At 32.9% G+C, this 27775-nt stretch overlaps 5 protein-coding genes across 5 annotated transcripts; all 5 read right to left on the bottom strand.

The window, feature by feature from the left end:
• Window positions 1-14255: 14255 nt before the first annotated feature.
• LOC132800017 (cytochrome P450 71A1-like) lies at window positions 14256-15356 on the bottom strand. Its single transcript, XM_060812901.1, has 3 exons — window positions 14972-15356; window positions 14462-14889; window positions 14256-14273 (listed from the first exon to the last, which is right to left on the bottom strand). Exons 1-3 carry the CDS (start codon window positions 15354-15356, stop codon window positions 14256-14258), a joined length of 831 nt encoding a protein of 276 aa, XP_060668884.1.
• Window positions 15357-15863: 507 nt separating this feature from the next.
• Window positions 15864-16737, bottom strand: LOC132799811 (kunitz type trypsin inhibitor 104-like). Its single transcript, XM_060812504.1, has one exon. It carries the CDS (start codon window positions 16639-16641, stop codon window positions 15976-15978), a length of 666 nt encoding a protein of 221 aa, XP_060668487.1. The 5' UTR covers window positions 16642-16737; the 3' UTR covers window positions 15864-15975.
• A 2014-nt stretch (window positions 16738-18751) lies between these two features.
• LOC107414315 (kunitz type trypsin inhibitor 104) lies at window positions 18752-19631 on the bottom strand. Its single transcript, XM_016022428.4, has one exon. It carries the CDS (start codon window positions 19493-19495, stop codon window positions 18869-18871), a length of 627 nt encoding a protein of 208 aa, XP_015877914.2. The 5' UTR covers window positions 19496-19631; the 3' UTR covers window positions 18752-18868.
• Window positions 19632-20960: 1329 nt separating this feature from the next.
• LOC107414326 (kunitz type trypsin inhibitor 104) lies at window positions 20961-21854 on the bottom strand. Its single transcript, XM_016022439.4, has one exon. The coding sequence runs from the start codon at window positions 21772-21774 to the stop codon at window positions 21142-21144; it is 633 nt and encodes a 210-aa protein (XP_015877925.2). The 5' UTR covers window positions 21775-21854; the 3' UTR covers window positions 20961-21141.
• Window positions 21855-25118: 3264 nt separating this feature from the next.
• Window positions 25119-25971, bottom strand: LOC107414320 (kunitz type trypsin inhibitor 104). Its single transcript, XM_016022431.4, has one exon. It carries the CDS (start codon window positions 25909-25911, stop codon window positions 25291-25293), a length of 621 nt encoding a protein of 206 aa, XP_015877917.3. The 5' UTR covers window positions 25912-25971; the 3' UTR covers window positions 25119-25290.
• Between the last annotated feature and the right edge of the window lie 1804 nt (window positions 25972-27775).

Genomic DNA, 27775 nt, shown 5'->3' with positions numbered 1-27775 from the left:
TGTCAAACAAAGAAAGAGAGCAACTATCGTCAGATTCTTTGTTTATAAAAGGAACAACAAACAAAGAAAGTCATCCATGTAACCAAGTAACTATCGTAAGGAATGGCTAATGCAGATATGTATTGGAATTATTATTATCATATAGCAAATACACCGTCCTTTTCCAAATTTGTTTTAGGTATAATATCACCAAGAAATATAACTACTATCAGAATTCTTCTGGTGAATTACCTGCTCTATGCAGAATTTAAATAATCCACTCACAAAAGTTTACTGCAATTGATAAAAGACCTTCAAGATTCTTCAACCGAGGTGCAGGCATTTTGCATAATTTGTTAGGAGTTAAATTTCAAATTTACAAAACTAGTATCTCAACCTAACCACAAAAATATTAAATGTTTTTCAATATAAAAAACATATGAATATTAATTTGAGCAACAAATGGAATCTAATGTCTGACTCTTATCCAATACCACAAGGCAAAGAATATTAACTCCAAAATATATAATCTTCTTGATGATTATTGGAGAAATTTCCAATTGGATCATCAAAATTTGCAAGTGGGATAGTTTGAGTGGACTTAATGTAGATAAATGAAATAGACCTTAAAATTTTCTAATATGTGATCATCATATTCTGCCATCTATATGTATTGCAACAACCCAAGAACTAAAATTATGATTTAATATATACATTTTTTCTTGAAAGAATCATAACTAAAAAGTATGTAAATGTGAATAAAATAGAAATATATTTCAAATATTTACGTCTTTAATTGACAATAAAGTTGTGTAAAGTTCATTGAAATATACTTTTGGTTTAATATTATACCTCCTTTTTTGAGCCACCAATCTCCATAGTAACTTAATTTGCCATGGCAAGATGAAAAATGCAATCCTAAGATAGACCAAGCCCATGAGTTATCCTTTGAAAAAACATTATAACTCATTGTTACCGATGCATGTAATATATATATATATATATAGTCTGTGCATGAAAGAAATAAAAAACAGGGGCATAAATTTATTATTTTACCAATTAAAATACAAGATGAAAGAATAGGTTTATATATCACCTTTAGGCAATCCTATCCATAATTGTTATTCCAATTTTTTCATAATATATATGAGACCATTGTATTGTACTAATACATTTCTTCAATGCATCTATGTTAATATTTTTTCCAACGGACTACTAAGATAGCATAAGCAAAATATAAAAGCACACCGTCACCAATAGGACTACTAATAACATGTATTGAACATTGCATAGTTGTTATATAGCATGATTAAGTGGATAAACTAAATATACAACTAGCTTAAGATTTAAGCTATAACATACCCCCAGCTAGTAAGATTTAGTACATGTAAACTGTTTTTAGTACTAAGATCCTTAGCATATCATGAAATTTCTTTCTATATGCATATGCTAAAAGTCATGCTGGTGATCCATGAAGATCTTCTACAACATTTTTCCTTGAAGTCACTCACTTTATAGTTCAGTTTGCCACTTCCAGTAGGTACACTAGTTATCATTGTGATCCTTCTGGTAGGTAAGAACATCAAATGGAAGAAAAGTATATCAGAATTAGAATAGATATATCTTGAATTTCAACTAGAAATGTAAAAATGATAAATGTCTCTTGCACTTTACTTCATTTAATATGATATATAAGCTGTTCTAACTTCTAATAAGAAAAGGAAAATTGTGATTAAAAAAACATAACAGCTAGAAAAGGGAAAAACAAAATACAAAAAACAAAGGTAATGCTCAAGCCTTGTAATATAATGTTTTCAGCAATCCCAAGATCCTTGAAAGGGTACTCAAGAGAGACGTTGACAACCCTACAGCAAATAAACAAGAACACTATGGTAAACCTCATGCACGGAATAAGTTTATATTAAAAGGCTTGGAAGGTTGCGTCTGAAGAAAAAAGTAACAAGGACTTTTTGAGATTTGTAATTATATCATGTATCCTGTAATAAATATTATGCAGTACTACCTCTTACTTTAATATTGAAATTAAATTAAAAAAGCTCAAAGCAAAATAGAGCATGCTATCTTATTGCTAGAGTAAGTCATATTCGAGATGGTAACCAAACAAAATTATCCCAAGACAAGCAACACTAACATAAATTGTTTGTTTAGTTTTCAATAACTATCAGAGGCAGTTCATGACTTCAAATACATGCAAGTTTTTCTTGTTAAAATCTTCTCAAATAGATAGGGAGCAAGAAAATTTATGGTCATTTACATTCATTATCATTTTTTTTTTTGGTACTCCATTGGTTGTAAATTTAATTTCCATGTATAGAAGAAAACAACCAAAGATTGTTTTAATGCTTGTATTACAATAATATAGAATTTGTATTTAACTTTAAATTATTGTTTGAGAGACTAAATCCTCTCAAAGCTAGGATATTTTAGGTTCATTAAGTTTGCAAAATATTTGAAGCTGGGCATCTTTCCTCAAGGTAACATCTAGCAACATATTAGGACCCATTGATGGTAATGTTTTCATACTTTTCTTTGTTGTATGAACTATAAGATGAACATGCCAAACATTTATGGAAAATAAACAAAACCTCAAGCCCTAGTTTTTATCATTATAAATTCTGAAAACAAACTAGCAAGCATTTTGTCTAGAAAACTGTGTAAAACTTAATATAAATCATTATCAGCACTGTAACTTTTTATTTATTATTAATTTAAGGTATATAATCACAACATGGTCCACATTAACATTTAGCTGTCTTCCATGATCTAGTTAAGAAACTTTTAGAGCCATAGAAATTATGGGTCAAGGACAAAGAAATGTACTTTTAACTTTCCATTTCCAATTTAGAAACCTTCAAATGGTTGAAGCCAGTCTATTCAAATAATCCATAAGAAATTCAAATAAAAGATATATTGCCTAGAGATAAACATCCAAACTCTAAGCACTTTAATTTACAACACAAGAATGATAAATAATTCACTCCATTAGAATTTTTTTTTTTTTAGTAGTCCAATAAGAAATCTTAAGGAAAATGTTTTCCTTTGTATGAATAACACACTAAAATGTTTATTACATTACTTCAATGAGGAATCATTCTCCAGAAATTGATTTTGAAAATTCTTTAGTATTTGGTGCATGGAAAATATAAGAAGGAACAAAAATTTTAAAAATCTAGGATAATGAAACTTGGATTTCTTTTTTTGTTTTTTGGGGACATTTTGAATTAAAAAATACTTCTCTCAACATGCCCCAAATAGCTTCCAGAAAAAAAAAAAAAAGACATTACAGTTTACAAAGTCATATTCCTTTATAAAGTATTTTTCTTGGGAATTATCGACCTACCAAATAAGAAAGTGAATAATTCAAGCAAAAATCAGATACTGCCATTATCTTTTGTCTAATTGCGACAAACTATGAATGAAGGAGTAATTTAGAAGTTCCAAAACGTTGAATCTTGATGTAAAATTAATTATTTTTAGAAAAATAAATTAAAATTAAGAATATAAGTTATATAAACATATTTCACAGCAACTTACCTCTGGAGTTTGATGGTTTGGTTCTGCTAATCCTTTAGCATCCATGCACTCAGCCTGATATTTTGAAACAACCAGATTTGACTTGTCCAACGACAAAGCATACATCACCTGCAAATTCCTAGACAGGCTTTCAGTTCCACGCTTTAATCCCTGCACTTTCATCTTAGATTCGACAAGGAAGAAACCATCTAAACCATGATTATTGACTTCCGTCCCTCCTCCTGAAGAACTCTTTGGTCATCCCAAGCCGTTTTGCCATTCTTTCTCACTTTTTCTTCCTCTCCTTTTTCGTCATGATCCATTTAGGGCTTGATTTTTCCTTTTTGATATTTGAAAAGGGTAATTTGGGAATCTATGAAAATGAAATGGTAAAACAAAAAAAATTCAATCAAGGTGGGTAGATTTCATTAACACGTTTCAAATAAGGGTATTAGGCCAAATTCCCCTTTTAATTTTAAATATAAGATAGTTGAAACTTTGAATTTTGGGCTTTTTTACTTGTGCAAAAATAGCCAAATTTCTTTTTTATGAAAGTCTCTTAACGTTTTGAAAAGAAAAGAAAAGAAAAGAAAAGAAAATATTTGTTTTTAAAATGAGATTAGTAAATCAAAATTGGTTAAAATAATATATAGTTAGAACTAATTTTTATAAATAATGCAAACCAATATAAATATTAAATAAAAAAAATAATTTACTAGTTTTTTTTTAGTTATTTATATTTTAATCTCTTTTGTTTCAATCGATTTCATAATTTTTTTTTCCCCGTCTTAAAAATCAATCTAATTATTTGTTTTGACTTTTTAAACCCTATTTAATTCAATTACTATGAAAAAATCGATCTAAACAAATTGGATCGGATGAAATGGTCAATTTAATTAATTGGTTTTCTTTTTTACATAACCTTAGATTCATTTGAACAGTATTTAATGTGATAACTTCAGCATAAATAATGTAGCCTACATTTAAACAAGTGATCATTTTAATATACAAGCAAATAAAGTTTTCTTTATGGAAAATTAAAACAAGAATTGTTGAGCGGAAGATGTTATCGGCCACGATAGTGAACGTAACTATGCACAACTAATGAAATAACCTAACTTTGATACCAACGAAAGTTTTTGGGTGATTGAATATTTGAATAAAATAGTTTTGGCTTAATTGGACAAAATAGGTAGGAACACATGGGTGTTTTTGGATTTAATTGGAGGAAGACTTTGTAACCATTGGTATTGGATGGTGAGTAAGATAGAATTTAGAAACCATATGTGCAAGTGGAGATTACCTAGTTGATTGGTTTCTTACGTTGCACATATATATTTATTGTTTCTAAATTCTATTCTATTTTTACCCACTATATCCCCAATGTTACCAATTATCTCCCCACCAAGTCTTCCTCCAATTAAATCCAAAAACACCCTTGTATTCCTACATATATATTTTGCCCAATTAAACCAAAACTATTTTATCCATCAATCCAATTACCCAAAATTCTATCACATATATTATATCTGAACAACACGTGCATCACACGTGATCTCCCTGCACCATTCCTCTATATATACATATATTTACCTTTTCATGGCAATGGAAAACATACATAAGCTAAAAACCAAGCAAACTCTTCTATCTTCAAACATTATCTATTGCTCAAAATGATGAAGTTGATGGGAATTAGGCTGAGCTTGATCTGGCTTGTCATGGCCATGGCGGCCACGGCCCAAATCATCCCTCCTCCTCCTGTTCCGGTGCTCGACACTACCGGACAGCCTCTACGGCGCGGCCTGGAATACTACATCAACCCTGCTCTTTTCGATGCGCGCAGCCGTACTTTAACTTTGGTGGAGCACAACATTACATCTGCAGGCTGCCCGCCATACGTGGGTGAGGGAAAGTCTTCCTCGAAGAGACTCCCCATAACCTTTGCGCCGCTGGAAGATAACGAGAACGTGGTGAGGGTGGGGAAGAACTTCAAGGCAACATTCTCTAAGCCCAAAATCGTGTGAAGGTTCAACAATATGGAAGGTCGGCAAGATAGACCCGCAGACTCAAAAGAGATTGATTGAAACCGGAGATGGTGGAAGGTTTGGGAACTTGTTCCTGATAGAAAGGCTTGAAGGAAACAAAAATATTTACAAACTTCGATTTTGTCCTAATGAGCTCTGCCCCCTATGTAAGCCTGAAATTGAATGTGGAAACTTTGAACTTTTGATCCTTGAGAATAGGGAGATCTTGATGAGCTTGGGAAATGATGGTACTCCTCTAGCTGTTCAGTTTGAGAGGGTACCTTTTACTTAATTAGTTAAGTCCAAATATATAATTATAAATGAGAAATAAATCCATCTCTAGATCTCCTTGTTTCCTAGCTACTAGGATATGGAGTTTAAATAAATATTATGTACATCTGCTTTTGCAGTTGTAACTACAAATTACTATATGTGCAAAAGAAAAAAAAAAAATTTTTTTGATACTTATATCATAGATTGATAAAATATGAAGAAACAAGAGTGTATAAGAGAAGAAATAACATTTAACGGTCAATATCGACTTACATCCATAAGACAAAAAATCTAATGCGCTACATTTTATTGTATTCTCTTGCTTACTTACAATAACATCAACAAATACTAATATTTATAGGTATGTAAAATATGTAATTAAGGAAACAGAAAATATGTAACAAAGAAAACAATCAATTACATTTTAATATAATTGATTGAGAAAATAATAAAGTTAATTCATCATAGTTGATTGTGTTGACCTTTGACCCTTGACTCCAATATGGAAAATCTTCAGTACTACCCCTCATATCTTCAATAGATCTATCTCTCTTATCTTTCATCATAATCCTTAAACTACGAAAAAAAAAAAAGCACTTTTAGTCACGACATATTTTTGGTCTTCCCCTCATCATATTTTCTCCATCAACCAAAGAATTAGAGGTTATTACAGGGATTTCTTTCAACTCGGAAACGTTTTCCTGATCCACGTATAGAAAGAGCATGATCCAGATCGGTTTTAGGTCTATCAAAGTTAAAGGACCGCCAATGTTGGTAAGTAGTCGAGCACCGGAGGATGCAAAGGCGGAGAGCACTTGATGACGACGTTATCATCTTCGTCGTCTGCTGCTTTTGCTGCCATGGCCAAGACAAGCTCATGCTCAGCTTCCCATCAACTCGTATCGCTTTGAGCATAAACACCAATTAATTAAGTACATATATATATATATATATATATACAGTTCGTCTATGGTCCGGATGGTTCTCATGCAGATCACAGTATTGGTGACAGTTTTTTATAGTATTGGTGACGATTTTCTAAAAAACTGTCGTTAATACTATGAAAAACCATCACTAATACTGCGATCCTCATGCGGACCGTCCTCACCATAGAATTTCCGTATATATATATATAGATCAATAATAGTTGTTTAATCTTAGGAAAAGCTTTCTGGTTTTATGAGTCTCTTTCTATCTCTATGTTACTATGTTTGCATGCTAATTAATCTTGATTTTGCCATATGCAAGGTTAACGAGGTACTTATATGTAAACCGCACAGTCTTATTATGTTGTGACGTCGTCTGCCAACATAGAAAGTTTAGTAAATTATAGATGTAATTGTATATGCTTCTATTTGTTAGAAAAATAACATGGATATATGTGTATATATGTGAAATAACAATTGTCAATAATCATTATCAAATACAGAAAATAAAATATAAAATAAAAACCTGTATGTCCTTAGTTTTAATCTGCTGGTTGAAAAATAGTTCGAGGCCTGTGTGATACCACAGTGTCCTTAAGACAATTTCCATCCCACCGCTGCAGATGTTTTCTAACGATTGTCTCCCAGTATACAACAAAATCGAAAACTTTTGGATGCAGCACCACCAAAGCTTTCCCTTGAACTTTCAGTATACCTTTGCTTTACCACTTTCTAAATCCAAACCTTTTTGAAAATCTTTTCACTGTTCAAACAAGAATAAAAAACCAATTGTCTTTCCTACTCTCTTCTCCCTCCTTTTTCTCGTATGCTAGAGAAGCCTTTTCTTTTTCCAAAAAACCCAAAACGGTACCAAAATAAATTTCATTTAATGCCCACTATTACAACCCGTCCAAATCATTCAAATTCCTTAAAACGTTACAATCCCCCACATGAATGATTTGACTTCTAAGGACTATGCAAGACTCTGGTGGTAAAGTTCTGCAGTTGGAACCTGCATAGGATAGGTAGATGTTACTCTTTGAACCTTCCCTTGTGAAACTATATATTCTTTACTGACCAATGGTAGATGCGATATCTTTGAACCATTTTGTCGTTTGCATAAATGATAACATAGTTCACACAGATTCCTCCCTGGTACACTTTAGTTCTCACTGTTGTGTTCATTTTGGCCTTGAACACCTGCCTGGTTCTGCGAGAGTTTCTAAAGAATTGCGCCCTTAACAATTCTCCTTTGAAGCGGCCACTCTTCTCTCTCACATAGGTGATTCCTATTTCCAATGTAATCAGCATAACTATGCATAGATTACTAAACACATACTTTTAGGAATCATTAAAAGCATACTTCATGCTTAACCTCTATCTATCACTGTTTCATCATAGGAATGGGCAGAGGATTAATCTGCACAGTGATTCATACCATTCTTTTACAATTGCGTTGTCCAATTAAACCTAGATCTTGGGATCTCCAGTCAACTAGGTTGGGTTTCCATTGTATCGACTTTACTCACGGGTTTCAATCCCATTCCCCTCGATGACTTCTCAACTAGTTCTCTATTTAACCCTTTGGTTAGCGGATCCGCAATGTTATCCTTTGATTTTACATAGTCTATCGAGATAACTCCAGTTGAGATTAACTATCTCATAGAATTGTGTCTACGACGAATATGTCTAGACTTTCCATTATACATAATATTCTGCGCTCTACCAATCGCAGATTGACTATCACAATGTATACTTATAGCTGGCACAGGTTTAGGCCACCTTGGAATGTCCTCTAAGAATTGGCGTAGCCATTCTGTCTCTTCTCCACATTTATCTAATGCGATGAATTCTGCTTCCATCGTGGATCGAGCTATCACTGTTTGTTTTGAGGACTTCCACGTTACAGCTACACCGGCTAATGTACATACATAGCCACTAGTGGATTTTGAATCCTTTATATCTGATATCCAGTTAGCATCACTGTATCTTTCTAATACAGTAGGATATCTCGTATAGTGCAGTCCGTATTCCCGAGTATATCATAAGTATTTTAATACTCTAACGATTCCTTTCCAATGTTCATCATTTGGATTACTCGTGTATCTACTTAGTCTACTTATAGCATAGGCTAAGTTTGGTCTTGTACAATTCATTAAGTACATCAGACTTCCAATCACTCTTGCATATTCCACTTGAGCTACACTCTCTCCTTTATTCTTAGATAAGTGTAAACTCACATCAATGGGTGTTCTGGCTATATTAATGTCATCTTTACTAAAATTAGCCAGTATTTTATCTACATAATGCGTTTGATTAAGAATGATACCATTCGAAGTCCTCATGATTTTCATCCCTAAAATCACATTTGCAAGCCCCATATCTTTCATATCAAATTTGGATTTCAACATCGCTTTTGTAGTTTAGACCATATTATTGTCATTATCTTCTATGAGTATGTCATCTACATACAGACAAAGAATGACATATCCATTCTCTGTATCTTTTACATAGATGCACTTGTCATACTCATTTATCTTAAATCCATCACTAAACATGGCACTATCAAATTTTTGATGCCATTGCTTTGGGGCTTGTTTAAGTCCATACAAAGACTTTACCAATCTACAGACTTTCTTTTCTTGTCCTAGTGCGAAGAAACCCTCAGGTTCCTCCATGTTAATCTCTTCATCGAGATCTCCGTTAAGAAAGGCTGTTTTCACATCCATTTGATATACTTCAAGATTCCGCAATGCAGCAATCGCCAGTACCATCCTTATGGAATTTATTCTCGTCACCGGAGAATAAGTATCAAAATAGTCAATACCTTCTTGTTGCTTGTATCCTTTAATTACAAGTCTTGCCTTGTACTTATCTATTGTTCCATCTGCTTTCATCTTCTTTTTAAATATCCATTTGTAACCTAACGGTTTACAACCTGGAGGAAGATCTACTAGTTCCCAGGTATGATTTTGCAAGATGGAATCAATTTCACTTTTTATGGCTTCTTTTCATAAAATTCCTTCAGGAGAACTAACAGCTTCTTGGAAGCTTTGAGATTCACTTTCTAGCATATAAGTAAGAAAATCCGGACCGTAGGATTTTTCGGTTCTTACTCTTTTGCTTCGTCTTAATTCAATCTCAGTCTTAACTTCGGTCTCCTGATCTTGATCACTATCATGATCATCATCACTGATAGCATCATAAGTTCGTTTAGACGTATTCGGTCCTGCTTCAATTTTATACGAAAAAATATGTTCGAAAAATGATGCATTTCTCGATTCCATTATTGTATTCTTGTGTATATCAGGAATCTCTGACTTATACACGAGAAACCGATATGCATTACTATTTTGTGCATATCCTATGAAGATGCAATCTACTATCTTGGGACCTATCTTTACCTTTTTAGGAGTAGGTACCACAGCTTTGGCAAGACACTCCTACATTCGTAAATATTTATAGATAGGTTGTCTTCCTTTCCAAAGTTCATACGGTGTTTTTACCTGATCTTTACGGGGCACCTTATTTAAAAAGTCGTTTGTTGACAAAACGGCTTCCCCCCACAAGTTCTGAGGTACTCCAAAACTTAACAGCATTGCATTCATCATTTCTTTCAAAGTTCTATTTTTCCGTTCAGCCACACCATTCGATTGCGGCGAATATGGTGGAGTAAATTCATGTATTATGCCATGTTGAACACAATACTCTCCAAATGGAGTTACATACTCTCCACCACGATCACTTTTGATCACTTTAATTTTGTCGGTGAGTTGATTCTCAACTTCCGTTTTATAGAGAATAAATTTCTCTATAGCCTCGTCCTTGCTCTTAAGCAAGTACACATAGCAATATTTCGTGCTATCATCAATAACGGTGATAAAATATTTATTACCACCTCTAGTCGGTGCAAACTTTAAATCACATACATCACTATGTATTAAATCCAGAGGTTCATTATTTCTTTCAATTGTTTGATATGATAACCTCGTTAATTTCGCTTCTACACACGTTTCACACTTATGTTTGGTATCAATATCAAACATGGAAATATGATTCAAGTTAATTAACCTCCGCAGAGAATTAAATTAACATGACCTAATCTACCATGCCACAAAATGGAAGACTCAAGTAAGTAAACGGAAGAAGTACTAGCTTTATTATTAATAAACTTTGGCTTTACAGTCATTACATTCAATTTGAACATACCATTGACTTCATAGCCCTTTTCCCACAAACATCCCATACTTGGACAAGATAACCTTGTCTGACTCAAACACTAATCTAAAACCATGTTTGATTAGCAGCGATCCAGACACCAAATTCTTTCGAATGTCTGGTACATACAATATACTATTTAGAGTCAGATCCTTCCCAGAGGTCATCTTCAGGACAATCTTGCCCTCCCCTTAGATTTTTGATGTGGCAGAGTTACCAATGAACAACTTCTCCCCATTTGCCTTTGGTTCGAAGGAGGTGAACATGCTCCTATCTGCACACACATGGCGGGTTGCACCTGTATCTATCCACCACTCTCTTAGGTTAGAATCCACTAAGTTCACCTCAGAGGCAACAGAGCTTAGGTCAATATCATCAACCTCTCTTGTGATGTGCTCCATCATCTGTGCTTCCTTGTTCCTTTTTCTTTTCGGCAATCTACAATCTGCCGCTCTATGACCCATCTTGTCACAATTGAAGCATTTTCCTTGGAACTTGGCCTTTTTGGAGATGCCTCCTTTAGGCCCCAACTTGGAACTCATTCCAGGTTTCTTCTTTTGACTCTTGGAGCTACTTCTATGCTCCACAACATTGGCCTTCACAGCGGCCTTCATGGATCTCCTGTCAGATCTCCTATTATCATTTTCTATGCGAAGCTTGCTAACAAGAGCCTTCATACCCATCTCCTTTCTTTTGTGCTTCAGATAATTTCTGAAGTCACTCTAGCTTAAAGGTAGTTTCTCAATCATACAAGCCACTTGAAAGGCTTCATTAATGATCATCCCTTCAGCAAGAAGTTCCTGGATGAGCACTTGCAACTCATGTACCTGACTTATTAGTGGCTTGGTATCCACCATCATATAGTCCAAAAATCTGCCTACCACAAACTTTCCTGATCTAGCATTCTCGGTCTTGTATTTCCGGTCCAAAGTTTCCCACAGCTCTTTCGCTGATTTCGAGCTACAGTATACTCCATAAAGGGAATCCGATAGGCCATTCAGGATATAATTCCGACATAAATAATCGGAATTCTTCCACACATCCACCGCCATTAGAGTTTCTTTGTCACTCTCTTCACTACTCGGTGGTGCGTCTTCAGTCAGAAACCTTGCAAGGCCCAATGTAGTCAGGTAAAACAACATCTTCTGTTGCCACCTTTTGAAATTCGCTCCATCGAACTTCTCAGGTCTTTTTGCATGACTTGTAGTAAGAGGAGCTTGAATCACAGGAGTCTGTTTTGTCACTTGTGCAACGGGCACATCTCTACTTGTCATTTCTGTAAAATCACAAAAACCAGAAATCAATTAGTTGTTATTCTATCTTAACAAACTAATTCCAACCAATTTCTAATAGGAAAACACAAATAATATGATTTTCTAGGGTTTCTGTATACACCCACAAAATTTACTATTCACATGCACTGTTCATGACACATGGCATCACTAGATGCTGACACGTGGTACACCCTAGACCGACACGTGGTACCATTATATGCTGACACATGGCACAATGGGAGATCGACACGTGGCATATGTAATAGGTCGCAACGTGGCATCTCCATGATCCGACACGTGGCTCACTCATAGACGATAAGTGTCATATGTGACAGGTAGACACGTGGCGTCTTTGATGGTCGACACGTGGCCTTGCTATTGTGAGACACATGGCATCTCAACGGTTCTCCACGTAGCCTTGCCACTGTGCACGGTGTCACTGTTCATATCCCACGTGGCTCTTTCTTATGGAGACATGTGGCGTGCCCATGCCAATTGGGTCTATGTTCATGTGGGCTGGGTCTTAGATGGGCTTGGGCCTCAGGTTGAGCAGTAGCCTGTTCTAACCTGGGTTGGACCTTTGAACTGGGCAAGATGTATTAGTACCCGATTTCAGACCCATTAACCCAAAATCTGGCCCATTTACCATTTTTAACCCTTCTTCAACCTCCAACCGGGTCAAATGAGACCCATTTTACTGGTAAACGGGTTTTCTGATCCGGTTCATATTTTTTCACCTCTTTTTCACAAATTCAGCACAAAAAATTGCCCAAAAATCATCAAAATCTTAAAATTCATGGGTAATTCAATTTTGTAAAAAAAAATTTTAGTTTTAAACAATGATAAGGAATTGCCCAAGAATTTTCAAACCCATAAGAAACAACTTTCTCACAAACCCAACTCAACAAATAAATCAAATCATGGACATGTATATTTTACAAAAATATTTATAAACAATTGAATAAGTAAAAACAAAAAATACCACATGTCCATTACACAACCCACTCGGGTTTGAAGGCTTTTTTTTTTTTTTTTTTTCTTTTCAACTGAAATGGGCAAAATTGTTTTAAATAAAATAATACACATGCCCACCTCATTTCTTTCACACGGGTTTCATCACAAACCAAGGACAAAAATATAAATATATATAAATACAATAAAGGGCTAGAATAATTGATGGAAACAAATTTTGAGAAACTGAATAAACAAAATATACTAATTCCCATGACAAATCTAATACTTTGGTGTGAGGATTTTTTTTTTTTTTTAAAACTTTACACCCGAAAGTCACTAATTAGCAACAAAATTGAACAATCCACATATATAAACATATATTCATGTGGAAATTGTCTTAAGAATGTTAGAAAAATAACATGGATATATGTGTATATATGTGGAATAACAATTGTCAATAATCATTATCAAATACAGAAAATAAAATATAAAATAAAAATCTGTATGTCCTTAGTTTTAATCTGTTGATTGAAAAATAGTCCGAGGCTTGTGTGATACCACAGTGTCCTTAAAACAATTTCCGTCCTACCGGTGCAGATGTTTTCTGACGGTTATCTCCCAGGATATAACGAAATCGAAAACTTTTGGATGTAGCACTATCAAAACTTTTCCTCGAACTTTCAATATAACTTTACTTTATCACTCTCTAAATCCAAACCTTTTTGAAAATTTTTTCACTGTTCAAATAAGAATAAAAAACCAATTGTCTTTCCTACTCTCTTCTCCCTCCTTTCTCCCTCCTTTTTCTTGTACGCCAGAGAAGCTTTTTCCTTTTCCAAAAAACCCAAAACGATACCAAAATAAATTTCATTTAATGACCACTATTACAATCTGTCCAAATCATTCAAATTCCTTAAAATGTTACTCTATTTAGTTTTTATTTATTTATTTTTCATTTTTTATTTGGGATATTATCATATTAAGTTCTTAAACTATGCAGTTTGTGACACGTTGGTCCTTAAATTGTTTTTTTTTGTTTTTTTTTTTTTTTTTAACAATTAAATCCCCAACCGTTAGGACCAAAATCGATTCTGCCAGTAATGTTAACAGAAAAAACATGTGAGAGGCACATGCCCAAGGGCAATGAAGGTCATTGCCACGTGTATCCCCCGTCCCTCGTATCGTATTCCCGTTTGCAAAGGGAAGGGAAAATAGATAAAAACAGAGAGAAATCAAATTGATAAAATAGAAAAAAAAATAGAGAGAAAAAGGTGGAGACCAGTAAGATTGCTATGAGGCTTTCTCGAGTGAGATAGATGCCAAGTTCACCACCCTTTTGAAGATGAAGAAGAATATCCACAAGGTCTCTCTTATCAGATTGTTGATGATCATAGTTGTTACTCTTCTGGTGTTCATCTATTACTTGACAAAGCAGAGCATGGAATGCTCTTGCAGATTTTTTCAATTTCGCATCAAATCCAGTGACAACATTCATAAATTTCAGATAAGGAATAGAATCTCGAAAGTTAAATGTTCCCATGAGTTCCATTGCCTTCTTAGAAAGAGCTCCGAAGCTCTCATCGCCATTTTCTCCTTCATATTTTCTTCCAAGTGCAAATCTTGAACCTATGTTGTTTGACATGGTTGTAGGCATCTCACCAAGATCAACTTCACCTCCATTCAACCATCTCTGCAACTTCTTCTTCCCTAACAAACTGAAAACCTTGCACACTTTTTATGCTCAAAAGTTCAAGAACACAAATTTTCTTGGTTTGTCTCCAGTATTCACCGTAGGGACAAAATGCTACATCTGTGCATCCACAGAAGAGAACATCTGCGGCTTTTAGTCTAGGCCTATTTTGGAAAACAGAGTCGTGGGATTTCATTATCTCTTTTGCTATCTCAGCTGAAGAAACTATCAGTGTTGGAGAGCTTCCCAAATGGTGGAGAATTAGAGGGCCATATTTCTCAGAGCGACCCTGTAGAGATCTATGGAGTTGTGTGCTAAGCTGGTGAAGAATTCCTATTATTGGTAGCTTCGATGATGGAGGGAAATTGAGTTTTGGACCTTTAATAATACAATAAGCTTGTACAAATATAAAGAGAAGAAGATGAGAATAACAGAGAAAATGATGGGATTGAAGAAAGTTGCATATTGGAGCTCTTTCCAACATTACTTCAACATCGCTGTCAAGTGGGAATACGATACGAGGGATAGGGGAATTTTCTCTTCCCTTTGTAAACGAGAAAACGATACGAGGGAGAGACAGGGGAACACGTGAGAATGACCTTCATTGCCCTTGTCAAATGGGCGTGTGCCTCTCACATGTTTTTTCTGTTAACATTATTGACAGAATTGATTTTTGTGCTAACGGTGAATAACTTCAATGAATTTAAGGATTTGATGTCCTTTGACTCCTTGTCATCCTAAATTCCATTTCCATACCAAAACAGAACCAAAAAATAATAATAATAATAATAATTAAAAAAAAAAAATCACCTTCATAAACCACTGGAAATCATGATTTTTTTCTTTTTTTCCCCTTAAAAGAAACCATGAACAAACACCAACACAGTTTTATACCATATGTCATATGTATATATATATATATATATAATACATATACACATTCAGATCCATGCAGCAGCAGTGCATAAACTACTAGGGACAACACCAGATATTATTTAATCCGTGACCTTTTTATTTGTTTCAAATATATATATATATATATATATATATGTATAATTGCTTTATTGGGTTCTGCTTATAACAGAGAAATTACAGGGAGCTTATTATTTTTTCTGAAATACAACAGGAAGAGCAAAGCTGCCATTCAAAGCAGCGAGCCTCTCTCCATTCTCAATCAAAGAAGGACCAACATGGTTATCTTCACATGCAAACTTACAAATAGGACATACCTCAGCTGGACACCATTCCAATGTATACACTTTCTCGCTCTCTGTTCCTTTTATCCGGAAGTAATTCCCAGTCGGGTATTGCCAATCATCTTCTCCGGTACTTAGCAGACGCCTTCCGGTAGTTTCATCTACACCATTCAGATTCCATGAGGTTGACTCAGGGCACACTGTGAGCGTCGAGAATACGAACTTCACATCCCTCGACTCTCTTATCACCGTTTCTCCTTCCTCGAAAGGCGTGAAGATCACAGGCACGGGTCCCGAGATCACCGGCACGATGCTTTCCGACAGTGATGACTGTGACGACGTCGTTGAGTAGGTGAACTCTTGACCCACGTAGTACGGACAGGCGCCGTTTCTCAAGATGAGAGTAAAAGCACCGCCGAAATCAGTTATGGCAGGGCGGATGTAGTATTGGACACCGGCTTCAAGGGTGTTTCCGGCGGTGTCCAGCACAGGTTGGTTCTGAGCCTGAACTGATGAGATGGTCATGAGAAGCCAAATCATGAAGCTCAGGCTTCCCAGCAATGATCTGAACATGATGATCAGCTCCGATTTTTTTTTTTTTTTTTTTTTTTTGGGGAGGTGATATTGATTGGTTGTTGTTGGGTTATTATTAAGTAATTGAGCTTTGAAAGCAAAAGCTGGATTAATTTATAGGGCGGGCAATAATACTAATAAGGATTTGGTGAGATTTGGATAAGTGGTGAAAATTAAACCAAGTACGACAATCTTATCCAATTTTGAAAATTCATATTCAGAGACTCGGTCTCGGTGTCATTAACACTAATACAGCCAAAAAAAATCAATGCGTGGCTGCGCAGCATAATACTTTTTGACATTTGATTAATCTGCCGTTGTCTACACTTTATTATTATTATTATTATTTTATTTTATTTATCTTTAATTTCTTTTGAAAGATTGTTCTAGCTTACTTCTTGATTAAGTGCTGGACCGTTCTTAATTACATAATAAAACAAACAAAATGAATCGACATATAAACTATACAGTCTTGTTACAATGTTGTGAGCCTTGTGACATCGTCCACTAGAAAAATTAGTAAACTGTATATTTATATTATATATCATTTTTGGATATTATTTATCAGATGTATTATTATTGTTATTATTTTTAGTATTAAAGTATGATATTTCATTATACATCAAGAAAAAGAAAATGATTGATTTTAATTTAACATCAATAAAATAGATTAAAAAAGAAGAAGAAGAAGATGATATTGAAGTATGAAAATAATGTTCGTTTTCAGGATTGCGAAAAACATTTATGGGTTAACTATATTTTCGGTGTCTTTATTATTTATTTAATTTTTCAACTGAATATTATTCTTCAATCTTTTAGTCTTGCTTTCAATGTGGATCAATGAAGTTTCAATTTGTTTTTTGTCTTTCAATTGAGATCTTCATATTGAATCCAAAACTAAAATTGAAGTATTGATCAATTGATCCAAAACATACTGGAAAATTGGAAGAGATGAAATATGAGGCACCAAAAGTACTATTTGTGGTATATTTAAGACATTATTGATAAAGGGAGATATATAATAGTTTTCCTACGGTCATTATATATTTAAAATTAGTCAACAAAGACATGCAGGCATAAAAAGAAAATCTTTATATTATTTATCTCAGATTATAAAAACAAATGAGGACTGATGAAGTCATTTATAATTTTACGTACCTGTCATCCTCAATGCCTAACACATTTAAATTTCTTGGTTCCTTGTCAAACTATACCTGTGCTTATATTATTAGCTTATGAAACCAAGAATAGAAATTAAAAGCCTTATGAAACTAAGTAATAATAATAATAATAATAATAATTACAAAACCAAGACTTTATTTTCCGGTCAATGAAACATATTATGGATATAACAATAATTTCCGACCAATGAAACATATTATTGATATGATAAATAGTAATTAGATGCATTTAATCATATTTTGACTTTTTATATTAAAAATCTAATATAAAAAAGTGATTTTTTTTAACAACTAATTAAATTATTACATAGGTCTCATTGATGATGAATATTGTTGGAGCATCTCTAACAGACGTTTTAAAAATCTAAATTTGTCTATTTCAAAGAGTGATATTTATTTTTGATAACTTCAACAACTCTCCAAATTGAAATGTTAAAATAAAGAATAAATTGATTATCTTAATGTAGAGAGCTTAACCCACTTTCTATATAAAAATTTTAAGACGTCTATTTGTTGTTCAATCATTTTCAATGTACAATTATAATTATATTTGATTTCATTTTTTTATTCAATTTCAAAAGAAAAATAAGGGAAGCCATGAAAGAAAAAATAAAAAGTAAAGTGAATCGTAATTATTTACTGAAAATTAAAAAATAAATAAGGATAATAAAGAGTAATATTGGAGTTGTATTAAAAATATTATTTTTTATTTTACAAAGTTTTTTAAAAATACTTTTTATTTTAAAAATTAGGCTTTTTAAAATAAAAATCACCTTTCGCAAATATTTTTTGTTTTAATTTCTGTGCACAGCATAAGTGCATGGAAAAGCTATAATTCCTCATACTCATAGTGTCTGCTTTTTTTTGATAAATTCATCATAGAGTATGCTTATAACAGGCCAAATACATAGTTTATTTTTACCCAAAAATAAAAATAAAAATACATAGTTTATTATTTTAAATTATCTTCACATATAGCTCTGAACCTCCATATTTATTAGCTAGTACAATCTACATGGAGAGAAGCAATATTAATTAATTACATATCAAGCTCTATGAAACTCAACAGGAAGCACAAAACTCCCATCTAATGCCACAAGCCTATCTCCATCCTCGATCAAAGGACCAGCTTCCCCACACAAAGGCTTACCACAATTAATGGGACACGGCTCTGCGGGACACCAAGTCAATGTATACACATTCTCTATCTCAGTTCCATCAATACGGAAGTAATTCAAAAGGGAGTAAGTCGAGTCATCTTCTCCGGTGACGATAAGCCTCCGTCCGGTGGTCGGATCTCTCTCACCAACCTTCCATGCGAGTGATTGAATGCAGATTGTGATAGCTTGGAATTCAATCTTGACATCCCTGAACTCTCTTATCAGAGTCTCTCCCTCGGCGAAAGGAGTTAAGGTCACAGGCGTGCCTTCTGATGCGTCGGAGTTTTCTTGGCCGACGTAATATGGGCATGTATTATTTCTTAAGATGAGAGTGAAACGACCGCCGAAATCGGTGATTGCGGGGCGGATGTAGTATTCTACACCGGCTTCGACTGGCTGTCCGTCGGTGTCGAAAACAGTTTGGTTGTATGTTTGAGCCTGAACAGATGAGATAGCCATGAAAAGCCAAATGAAGCTCAGGCATGCGAGTGATTTCATGATGATTATCGTCATTTCGGGTTGCTGAGTTTTCTATAAGTTAAATTTGAATTGAAAGTAATGGTATATATAGAACTTGGCTGATGAATAATGGAAAAAGCAAGTTCAAATTTCTTATCCAAATTTCATTGCATTCTTGCATATAGCTTCAGCCGGCGGTGGCCCCGCTGTCATAAGCCAATACTGCCAAATAAATGGCTGCGGATTTCCTCAAAAAAATACATGGTTTAAAATGAACACCCCATCCCCATCCCCATCCTCAACAATAATAATAATAATGAAAAAATTTACATTGAGATTTGGTGATTCTAACACCGTGGGACAGTATATACCAATTTACGTGTCGAAATTTTTTTTTATCTTTTTGGTTTTTGGTAAAAGTCAACATCTTTTTTTCTCTTATAGTACATACGTGTTCAATTATTGCAGCGTGCTATGTAGGAAAAGAGTACTACTAGACTTAAAAGCGGTTGCCTAAAAGGAAATAATTAATGAGTACTATTAGTATTTTCTTTTTTTATGAATAAAAAAAGATGCCTCTGTTTGAAGGCTGAGCGTTTGACGGTTGAGCGGTTTCATTCCGCTATCATCTTGGTGGTGAGTACTATTAGTATTTAATATATATTTCAATTTTAAAAATTATACAATTACTGTATTATATAATTATACAGATGAATATGTGTTATTGAGTGTATATTGTGATAGTATAATATTTATTAAATTTTAATTTAACTTCAATAAATTAAATAGATTGAAACAGGAAAAAAAAAGGATAGTAAATTTGAAAAAAACAAAATGCAATGTTAGTTTTGAAGATTGTCAATGATATTTGAAATAATTAAGTGTAATGCTAAAGATATCAAAATTTTTGACTATATTTGTTAACCAAATTAAGGTGGTATGAAATTAGTGGTTGATAAAAAATTATATCCTAATTCATAGAAAACGATGAACCCAATAAAGCCATATTACATCAATTTAATTGGTACATAAATTTTGTTAAAAAAAGTTGATGTATCTAGCATTATTCTTTATTTATGGGACGTGATTGACTATTGATATTTAAAGATGATGGGAATTAAAAATGCTAGCTGTTGATATATACATATGCCGTGTGGGGATTGATTTGATATGGTGAATAAAAAGTCCAAGTTTCTTATCCATTTTGGGAAGTTATTTCTTGTAATATACAACTAAAACCATCAGTGTGAATGTCTTAATTAAAAATGCTCGGAGTCTGAATAATGATGAACTAGCTAGAAATATTGGATAGCAATTGAGGCACGGGGAAGAAAAACTCTATAAGCCTTGCTAGTTAATTAATTCGACCTTCGGTGTTCAAAATTAGTCAAACATTCAAACCAAAAGAAAAAAAAGAAAAAAATCCTTAATTTATATATGTCCAAAATATTTTATTTCAATGATTATTACTAGTTGATATCGATGAATAAGTACTTGCTAATAATTACTTGAAGGCAGCTTAATCAAATTGGTATAAATCTTATAAGCTGATTAGTTTAAATTGCTTAATTAATAACAGACCAAATACAGATTTTTTATCTGTCTTATATCACCACATACAGCTTTTGAATTCCTCCATATTTTATTAGCTGCTACAATGAACATGGAGAGAAAGCAAGCAATATTAGTTAAATATTATATCAAGCTCTTTGAAACTCAACAGGAAGCACAAAACTCCCATCTAATGCCACAAGCCTTTTCCCGTCCTCAATCAAAGGACCAGCTTCCCCACACAAGGGCAAACCACAGTTAATAGGACACGGCTCTCCGGGACACCAATTCAATGTATACACCTTTTCTGTATCTGTTCCATATATACGGAAGTAATTCCCAAGCGAGTACCTCTCGTGGTCTTCTCCGGTGGATATAAGCCTCCGTCGGGTGGTCGGATCCATCTCAGCCACCTTCCATGCAAGTGATTGAATGCAGAATGTGACAGCCGTGAATTGGATCTTCACATCCCTCAACTCTCTGACAAAAGTCTCTCCCTCGGCGAAAGGGGTGAAGATCACAGGAGTGCCTTCTGAAGCGTCGGAGTCTTCTTGGCCGACGTAATATGGGCATGTATTGTTTCTCAAGATGAGAGTGAAACGACCGCCGGAATCGGTGATGGCGGGGCGGATGTAGTATTCTACATCGGCTTTGAGAGGCTGTCCATCGGTGTCGAAAACAGTTTTGTTGTATGTCTGAGCCTGAACCGATGAGATAGCCATGAAAAGCCAAATGAAGGTCAGGCTGCTTCCGAGTAACGATCTCATGATGATAAGTGTCATTTTGGGTTGTTTGCTGGGTTTTGTGTAACAAGTTAAATTTGTATTGAAGGTAATGGTATTTATAGGACTTGGATGTTGAATAATGGACAAAACAAGTCCAAAAGTCTAATCCAAATTTCATTAGATTCATGCATAGCTTCAGCCCTCAGGCCTTGGTGTCATAAAGTTTTAATTTATGTATTTATATTTTGTATATGGAGTTAATATCATCTACAGTATCTTTGAGGTTCGGTCCTACTTTAAATTGTATTAAAGTTTCAAACATTTTGAAAACACTCTTTAAAAGTTAACTTCCGTTAAAAAAAGAAAAAAATCTCTCTCTCCTATAAGGCATGATAAAAAGACTTAAATTCCTTGTATATGAATTCAATTATTTTTTTAGTGATAATATTTTACCAATTTATATGTTTTACTTTATAAATAAATATAAATTAAAAACAATAATTTTGTTACTTTATCATTAAAATATTTTGTCACATATTTTATGTATATATTTTTTATTTTCTATTATATATCTACATACTAAAAAATATTAATTATAATTATGAAATAAATAAAATTTTTTATATAAAAATATATTAAAATTCTTTTTTTTAAGTTAATAAAAATATTGTTTTGATGAAAAAATAATAATATTGAAAAAGTAAAAAATATCCTCAAACAAATTTAAACTTTTCTCAAAATAAAATAAAATAAAATAAAATAAAATAAAATATCCCCCCAAAAAAAAAAACTTCTCTTTCAAATTCTCAAATTTTTATGAAAAGAAAAAGAATGATATTATAAGCATCGGAGTTTTATACTTATAAAACTTTGTTGTTACCATTCACTATTTTAAAATTTTGCATTTATTTTTTTTTTAAATCACTCTGTCTTATGTTTCTGCGAGGAAAAAGAAAAGAAAAGATAAAGAGTAGTAAATTTATATTGCAGTCAATATCAACAAAATAAATAAAAAACAGTACTTTTTTTTTTTTTTTTGTTTTACCAATATATTATAATTATTACACTCAATAACGATAACTCAAGTCGAGAAAGTGAAACACTATTCAAAGGTGGAGGGTATTTTAAAGAGATTTTTCATACCAAATATTACAATGGGTCCGCTTAAATAATTTATTTGTATGGATTCATTAAGGTAAAGACCAGACCGCTTGGCTTGAGAATCTATCCTTCTCAAAGGAAACTGTGGGTTCGAGTTCAACTGGACGTGCCATTTCTTTTTTTTCTTTTTTTTTTTTCGGTCAAAAAAGAAAAATTCAATTCGTCTATAAATAATAAAAAAAAATTAAAAAAAAATTCAATTCATCCATAAAGAACAAACAAAATAAAAATAAAATAAAAAAATAAATAATTGTGATAATTCAAAGCAGGCCAAAAAATTTTTTGGGTCGAGAAGTTATAAAAAATGGGCCAAATTGCCGATCCAACTGAATTGGGCCAGAGACCAAATTCCTTCCTATGTGGTAGCTTTTTTGTTTTTTTAATCTTATTTTATAAATTAATGTTAATATTTTGTTACAAGAATAAGGTAGTACGGACAGGTGCCATTTCTGAAGATGGGAGTGAATCCGCCACCAAAATCAGTTATGGCGTTTCCAGTGGGGTCGAAAACTCAACAAAGTGTGGTTTGTATGTCTGAAAGACTGAATCGATGTGACGACCATTAAAAGCCAAATGATGCTTAAGACTCGGAGCAGTCTATCAAATTTTTTATTTTCCTGGATATTATTATTAGGTTGTTGGATAATTTATTAATTGATATTCAATTGAAAGCAAATCCAGTATTTATAATTTTGTGGTTATTTAAGGAATTTTTTGATATTGATGGAATGATACAAATTAAGGATGCATTTGGTGATTGGAGTGGTCAAAATCTTATCCAATGTTGAATAGTATTCATATTGTTATAGCTCCAGTCCACAGAGACTTGTACTGTCACATTAATAATAATACAACCAAATCAATGGCTGCGACCATATCCATGCTAATGTATATGAGGTCCAAGAGTTTTTCGGAAGAAAATAAAAAAAATCCAGTTTTGATTGCACGTTTTAAAATCTTGCTGGAGATCTTGAATTTCTCCATTTTTGTATTTCTAATAAATGATAAAACCTTACCTCACGAAAAAAAGAAAAAAAGAAAAAAAAAATTCTTACTTGGTTTATTTTCTATTTTTATTAATAATTTTAAATAAAATGATATCATATAGTTCATAAAAAAATGATATCATATAGTTCATAAAAAAAAAAGAAGAAAATATAATACCATGAAAAAATAATATCTTTTTACATTATAACAAGTATATATCATTGATTTGGATATTCGGTGCACTGCATATAGATATAATATTCCTAATTCTTCTTTCCATATGTATTCCAGCGGCTTTCTACCAAGTAAATACATTATATACATTATCATAGCTTATTGTTTTTAGTGTTAAAATATGATATTTCAATTATACATCAATACCAAAAAAAAAAAAAAAAATTATTAATTTTAAAAAATATGATACTGAAGTATTAAAATAATGTTCGTTCTCAAGATTGCCAAATAACACTTAGAAAGAGGACAAAAATATTTATGGGTCAACCATATCCTCGGTGTCTTTATTATTTATTTATTTTTCAACTGAGTATTTCAATCTTTTAGTCTTGCTTTCAATGTGGATTAATGTAGTTTTATTTTTCCCCCTTTTTTATTTTCCCCAATTGAGATCTTCATATTGAAACTAAAAACTGAAATTGAAGAACTCAATTGATCCAAAAAAAAAGTTGAAAAAGAGATACTAATTTGTAAGAGATAAATAGAGGCACTAAAATTATTTTTGGTCTAGCTAAGACGTTATTGATAAAGGAAATATTTAAGACATTATTGATAAAGGAAATATTTTCCCACAATCATTATACATTTAAAATTAGTCAATAAATACATTTAAAATTAGTCAATAAAGAGTACCAAAGACATTGTAGGCATAAAAAAAGAACACAAATTCTCACATAAGACTTTTTCGTACTCTTTGTTATTAATCTTTAAATCTTAAAAGTTGAGATTTTAAATATATTTAGAAATTAGATAATAAAGTTCACTTTTCTCTCTTTAGCTTTTGTTTATGATCATTGTTAGTGAGAAGAATAACAACCTAGGGAGCTATTACAGATATGAGGAATAGTAATTTAATGTACTTAATTATGTTTGGACATTTTATACTAAAAATTAATCTGAAAAATTAAGCTTTTTTGAATAGCTAATTAAATTGTTAAATTGTATTATCATAATAAATAACATTTTATGCATAACACAAGTGCATGCATGCATGGGTTAGAGGACACCAGAGCTAAATATAATTCTCTAAAACCACAATATTCCTTTTAGATATATAATACCTCATATCATAAATTCTGCTTGTAACAGACCAGATACATTGTTTATTTAATCTTATCTGCATATATAGCTTGAACCTCCATATTTATTTAGCTACTACAATCAACATGGAGGAAAAGCAAGTATTATTAATTATATATCAACTCTTTGAAACTGAACAGGAAGCACAGTCCCATCCAATGCCACAAGCCTATTCCCATCCTCAATCAAGGGACCAGCTTCCCCACACCTCGGCCTTCCGCAATTAATAGGACACGGCTCTGCAGGACACCAGTTCAAAGTATACACGTTATCTATCTCTGTTCCAATAATATGGAAGTAATTCAAAAGGGAGTAAGTCGAGTCATCTTCTCCGGTGACGATAAGCCTCCGTCCGGTGGTCGCGTCTGTCTCACCAACCTTCCATGCAAGTGATTGAATGCAGAATGTGATAGCTTGGAATTCAATCTTGAAATCCCTGCTCTCTCTTATCAGAGTCTCTCCCTCGGCGAAAGGAGTGAAGGTCACAGGCGTGCCTTCTGATGCGTCGGAGTTTTCTTGGCCAACGTAATAAGGGCAGGTATTATTTATCAAGATGTTACTGAAAGGACCGCCGGAATCCGTGATGGCAGGGCGGATGTAATATTGGACACCGGCTTCGAGTGGCTCTCCGTCGGTGTCGAAAACAGTCTTGTTGTATGTCTGAGCCTGAACCAATGAGATGGCCATGAAAAGCCAAATGAAGCTCAGGCTGCTTCCGAGCAATGATCTCATGATAATCGGTGTTATTTTGGGTTGCTGGAGGTTTTTTTATAAGTTATATAATTTGTATTGAAAGTATTTGGTATTTATAGGAGTTGTTTGATGAATAATGGAGAGAACAAGTCCTAGATCTTATCCAAATTTCATTGGATTTTCATGCATTGCTTCAGCCATCAGGGCCCCGGTGTCACAATACTAATAGTGCCAAATCACTGGACCACTGGCGGCGGATTTCCTCAACAAAATTACATGGTTTAAAATGAACGCCTCCCTCCAAAAAAAATAAAATAAAATAAAATAAAAGAAAATAAAGTTTTGATATTGACATTTGGGAATTCAAATTCAGAATGATTTGTTGATGAAACAGTGCATTTATCACTTGATTGTCCTTGCAACGATAAAAGGAAAAAAAAAATAAAAATTTTGTGCATTTATATATAATCTTACTTTTAATTATTTATTAGGTTATGAGTACCTTGTGGGACAAGTATATACCAATTTATGTATCAGCATTTTTTTTTTTTTTCCTTTTCGTGTTTGTTTTTGTTCTTGCCAAGAGTCAGCCTTTTTTTTATCGTATAGTTCATATGCTTTCAATTATTGCAGCGCCCTATGTAGGAATGAGTACTACAAGACTTAAAAGAATTTATCTAAAAGGAAAATAATTGATGAGTACGTACTGTTGTTTTTAGTGTATATTTCAATTTTAAAAATTATAACAATAACTATGTTATATACTTATCGAGACATGTATTAAAGTATATATACATTGAGATAGGTATGATATTTGAATTTTAATTTAACTTTTTTAATCATAATTTTAACTTCAAATAAATGAAATAGATTGAAAAAAAAAATTGATAGTAAATTTTTTTAAAAACAGCAAAATATGAGCAAGATTGTCAATATAGTGTTTTAAAAAAGCAAAATATTTTGGATATGTAAATACGTATTTGATATGGACTCCCTGGGTTTTACCCTAATTATAATTTAATTCTTCATATTTAAAAATTATAATTAACTCCTTTATAAAGGGAGTAAACATATGTTATTAATTTGAAAGGTGTGAATGAATCAATAATAAAGGTAAAATGACGAATTTTTCAAACTTAATAGAATGTTCATGATTTTTATAAACAAGAATTAAATTGTATTTAAATCAAATTTTAAAAAAAATAGATGAAAATAATTTTTAATTTATGCGATATGATTGAATAATATGGATATAGAAAAGATAGAAGGTTTTCATTTACTTGAAACTTAAAAGGAAAAAAAAAAAAAATAGAGAAGGTTCTTCGGTAGTTTTTGGAACACACTTAATACCATTAAGTGTACCTATACCCTCTCTAACACAAAAGGAAGCAGAAAACCATCCACAGTCAACGCCATCACTCTCTTTCCCTTCTCAACCTAACAATCTTCTAAGCGCCCATGGTATCCAAACCCACAAATTGGACAAAATTCGAAGTTATAGATATGACCTCCCAACCATTGATCTCTTACAATCACAAAGAAGTTGCTCCACTTTCCACCATTTAATGATGACCAACTTATTATTTCAATCAGATTGCTTCAAATAAATGAGTCGAGTTGAGTTGAATTTGATGACTACATAAACTATATAAGCTGAGCTTGAAAATTGTAATACTTGGTTTGACTGGGTTCATCTATATTCCTACATATAATTAGCAAAACCCATTTACTAGGCTATCAATCACCTTTGAGAACCTTTTTTCCGATGATGAATTAGTTAAAGCATAGTCAATTCCACAGATTTGTCAAAGTTTGTTCAAGACTGTTTTGAAGGTTATGATCAGTTGAGGGACTCAGTTGCTGTTGTTGATTTATTTAATATTTTACTGAGAGATTGGAGTCT

This window comes from Ziziphus jujuba, chromosome 11 (genome assembly GCF_031755915.1).
Source record: "Ziziphus jujuba cultivar Dongzao chromosome 11, ASM3175591v1".
In the NCBI taxonomy this organism is placed as follows: Eukaryota; Viridiplantae; Streptophyta; class Magnoliopsida; order Rosales; family Rhamnaceae; genus Ziziphus; species Ziziphus jujuba.
This window is presented reverse-complemented; position numbering and strand designations above follow the sequence as displayed.